Raw genomic sequence first — 3,207 nt, 5'->3', positions numbered from 1 at the left:
AAATTCTAATGACTGCAGCTATGTGGAAAGTTATGTGAACAGAGACTTTTGAAGGCAGAGTACAGTAATGAGAATGTTGCCATAGTCCAAACAAGAAAAAATGAAGAATGAATTAAAATGTGCAGTAGAGATGAAAAGGGGATGATGGAAGACTGTATCACCATTAGGATGGATTGGAATTAACCATTGATTAGCTATTGTGCTAGTTTGGATATATTATGTTCTGCCAAAAGCCATATTCTTTGATGCAGTCTTGTGGGGGCAGATGTATTAGTGTCGATTAGATTGTAATTCTTTGATGACTGAGTGTTTCCATGGAGATGCAACCCACCCAACTGTAGGTGATAACTCTGATTAGATCATTTCTATGGAGGCATGGCCCCACCTATTCAGCGTGAGCTTTGATTAGTTTACGAGAGCACTATATAAGCTCAGACAGAAGGAGCAAGCTTGCTACAGCCAAGAGGGACACTTAGAAGAATGCACAGGAGCTGAGAGAAGAGCTGCAGATGAGAGACAGTTTGAAGACAGTCGTTGAAAGCAGACTTTTGCTCTGGAGAAGATAAGAGAGGACAAATGCCCCAAGAGCAGCATTTTGGAGAATGCCATTTTGAAACACAACCTGGAGCAAGCGGACGCCAGCCACGTGCCTTCTGAGCTAACAGAAGTTTTCTGGACACCATTGGCCATGCTCCAGTGAAGGTACCAAATTGTTGATGTGTTACCTTGGACACTTTATGGTCTTAAGACTGCAACTGTGTAACAAAATAAACCCCCTTTTATAAAAGCCAATCCATTCCTGGTGTTTTGCATTCCAGCAGCATTGGCAAACTGGAACAGATATGGCAGGTGAGGAAGAAAAAGGAGTTAAGAAAAGGCCGTTAGTTCTATTGCTACAATGATAGTGTGGATTCTTTATCAAGTGAAATGTATAAGAAAAAAGGGGTCTTTAAAAAGGGGGATGGGAAATGAAATGAAATGGGGTTTCAGTGGCTGAGAGGTTCCAAACGGAGTCAAGAGATCACTCTGGTGGGCATTCTTATGCACTGTGTAGATAACCCTTTTTAGGTTTTAGTGCATTGGAATAGCTAGAAGTAAATACCTGAGGCTGTTGAGTGGCAGCCCGGTGACCTTCACTCTTGAGGACGATTGTATGGCAATTTAGCTTACAATAGGTGACAGTGTGATTGTGAAAGCCTTGTGAATCACACTCCCTTTATCCAGTGTATGGATGGATGGGTAGAAAAATGCGGACAAAAAACTAAGTGAAAAATAGGGTGTGTTTGTGTGTGGGGGGGTATGGGTGTTCTTCTTTACTTTTATTTTTTATTCTTATTTTCACTTTTTGTGGTACAAGTAAAATATTCAAAAAATGGATTGGGGTGACGGGTGCACAGCTGTATGGTGTTGCTGTGGGCAGTTGGTTGTGCACTTTGGATGATTATGTAGTGTGTGGGTATATCTCAATAAAATTGAATAAAAAGGGGGGGTCTTTAAAGCAGAGGCAGATACTATGTCTTAAATATCTCTATCTCCTTTGTTTCACAAGTCTCTGTTATCCTCCCACATTTAGTTTCCTGTTCATTATGACTTATTATTTTTATTATCTTTAATTATACTGTTATACACACTCTCCTTGTAACAACTACAAAAATGGCTAAAACCCTCTTAATGATCAGTGTCATATCCAGGCTTTTCCTCCCTTTTCCAGAAGCAACATAGCTACCATGTATTCATTTTTCATGTAGTTACATATATTGTTTCTCAACTTCAGCATTATTAACATTTTAGACTGGATAATTATCTGTTTTGGGGGACCGTCCTGTACACTGTAGGATGTTTAGCAATATCCTTGGCTTCTACACACTAGATGCCAATAGCAAACCTCAGTTGTGATAATCAAAACCGATGTGGGGCAAAATCACCCCAAGTTGAGAATCACTGACATATATACATCTGAACCCATAGAAAATATATAGTAAGAGAATTTCAATTAAACCCAGATATGGAAGATATTTCAAATTAGTTCACTGAACTCCATTCTAATCCCCTTACAATGTTCCTTATTGTACATTAGTGGATTGTATGCTAAAACCACATTTCTAAGACTGTTTCACAGTTCGGATTCTGCACTATTATCTAGATTAAACCAAACCAGAGTAACAATATTTGATTTTGAAGGCAAAGAAAACATCATAAAACAGATTGCTTCTGCTGGCAAGTTTGGCATAATCATGTTTGTTTTTTCTGTACTAGCTATATCATAAACCCAAAGTCAGAAACTTAGTTTTATGACTCTTGAGGGATGTGGAGCAAACATTTTGTTGGCCCAGTTCACAGAACACGCAGTGTGGTCCTGAAGTCAGAAGTGATGGTGGCTTCTTAATTCTCCAGATGCCAAACTTTGACAAAGTCATTATCTACTTTAGTGGTTCAGTTCAGCAGCATTGTTTAGGGAGTTAGTTTACAGTCTGCTTATCTAGCCTTTTTGTGATTTTGTAACCTACATAATAATAGATAATAAAAAGCAAATTTTCATCTCTTTTCCTACCTAGAGAGTATCCAATGGTTAGTAGCCAAAACCAGACAAATTCTCTGCTGCCTTCTAAATAAAATGAAAGTAAAGTAATTTTTAGTTGTAAATTTACAGTGACAAAAGAGAACAGGAGAGGAGACTCCAGTGGATAAGAGATGTTAATAAAGATTTAGGGGGAGCCCAGGGCCGCCGCCGCCGCCGCCGCCATGTCTTCCCGGGCCAGCGTGAACGCTCTGCAGCGCCTGGCGGAGCAGCCCAACGTGGAGGCCGGTGGGGAGAGGATCAAGGTCTCTCGGGCGGCTGCAGAGCTTCAGCAGTACCGCGTGCAGAGTGCCTGCAACGATGGCCTGCTGGTCGGGGTGCCGGCCGGGAGCAACCCCTTCCGGGAGCCTAGATCATGCGCTTTGCTCTGAAGATTGGGAAGAAGTTCATTGAGGAATGCCTTCAAGTACAAAGTGATGAACGACTGTCTCCGTGTTTCAAGAAAACTTTTCTCTAACCAAACAACTTTTAGATATTTCAGACCTTTCCTGTGCCCTGGTTCTATAGCCACAATTCTACAGAAATTGATGCATTTCTGCTCAAATAAGGAAACTGGGTGAAAGAATGGATCTTTTAAATAATAATGACCTGGTTCTTTTGGTGAAGTGCTTTATTCTTAAACACAAATC

At 40.6% G+C, this 3,207-nt stretch overlaps 1 protein-coding gene across 1 annotated transcript; it reads left to right on the top strand.

The window, feature by feature from the left end:
* Window positions 1–2,742: 2,742 nt before the first annotated feature.
* Window positions 2,743–2,949, top strand: LOC119505686 (guanine nucleotide-binding protein G(I)/G(S)/G(O) subunit gamma-10-like). The gene has a single exon (XM_037798556.1). The coding sequence runs from the start codon at window positions 2,743–2,745 to the stop codon at window positions 2,947–2,949; it is 207 nt and encodes a 68-aa protein (XP_037654484.1).
* Window positions 2,950–3,207: the final 258 nt, after the last annotated feature.

Source organism: Choloepus didactylus, chromosome 10, assembly GCF_015220235.1.
Source record: "Choloepus didactylus isolate mChoDid1 chromosome 10, mChoDid1.pri, whole genome shotgun sequence".
Classification (NCBI taxonomy): Eukaryota; Metazoa; Chordata; class Mammalia; order Pilosa; family Megalonychidae; genus Choloepus; species Choloepus didactylus.
The sequence above is the reverse complement of the archived record's forward strand: the minus strand, read 5'-3'. Positions and strand labels throughout refer to the sequence as shown.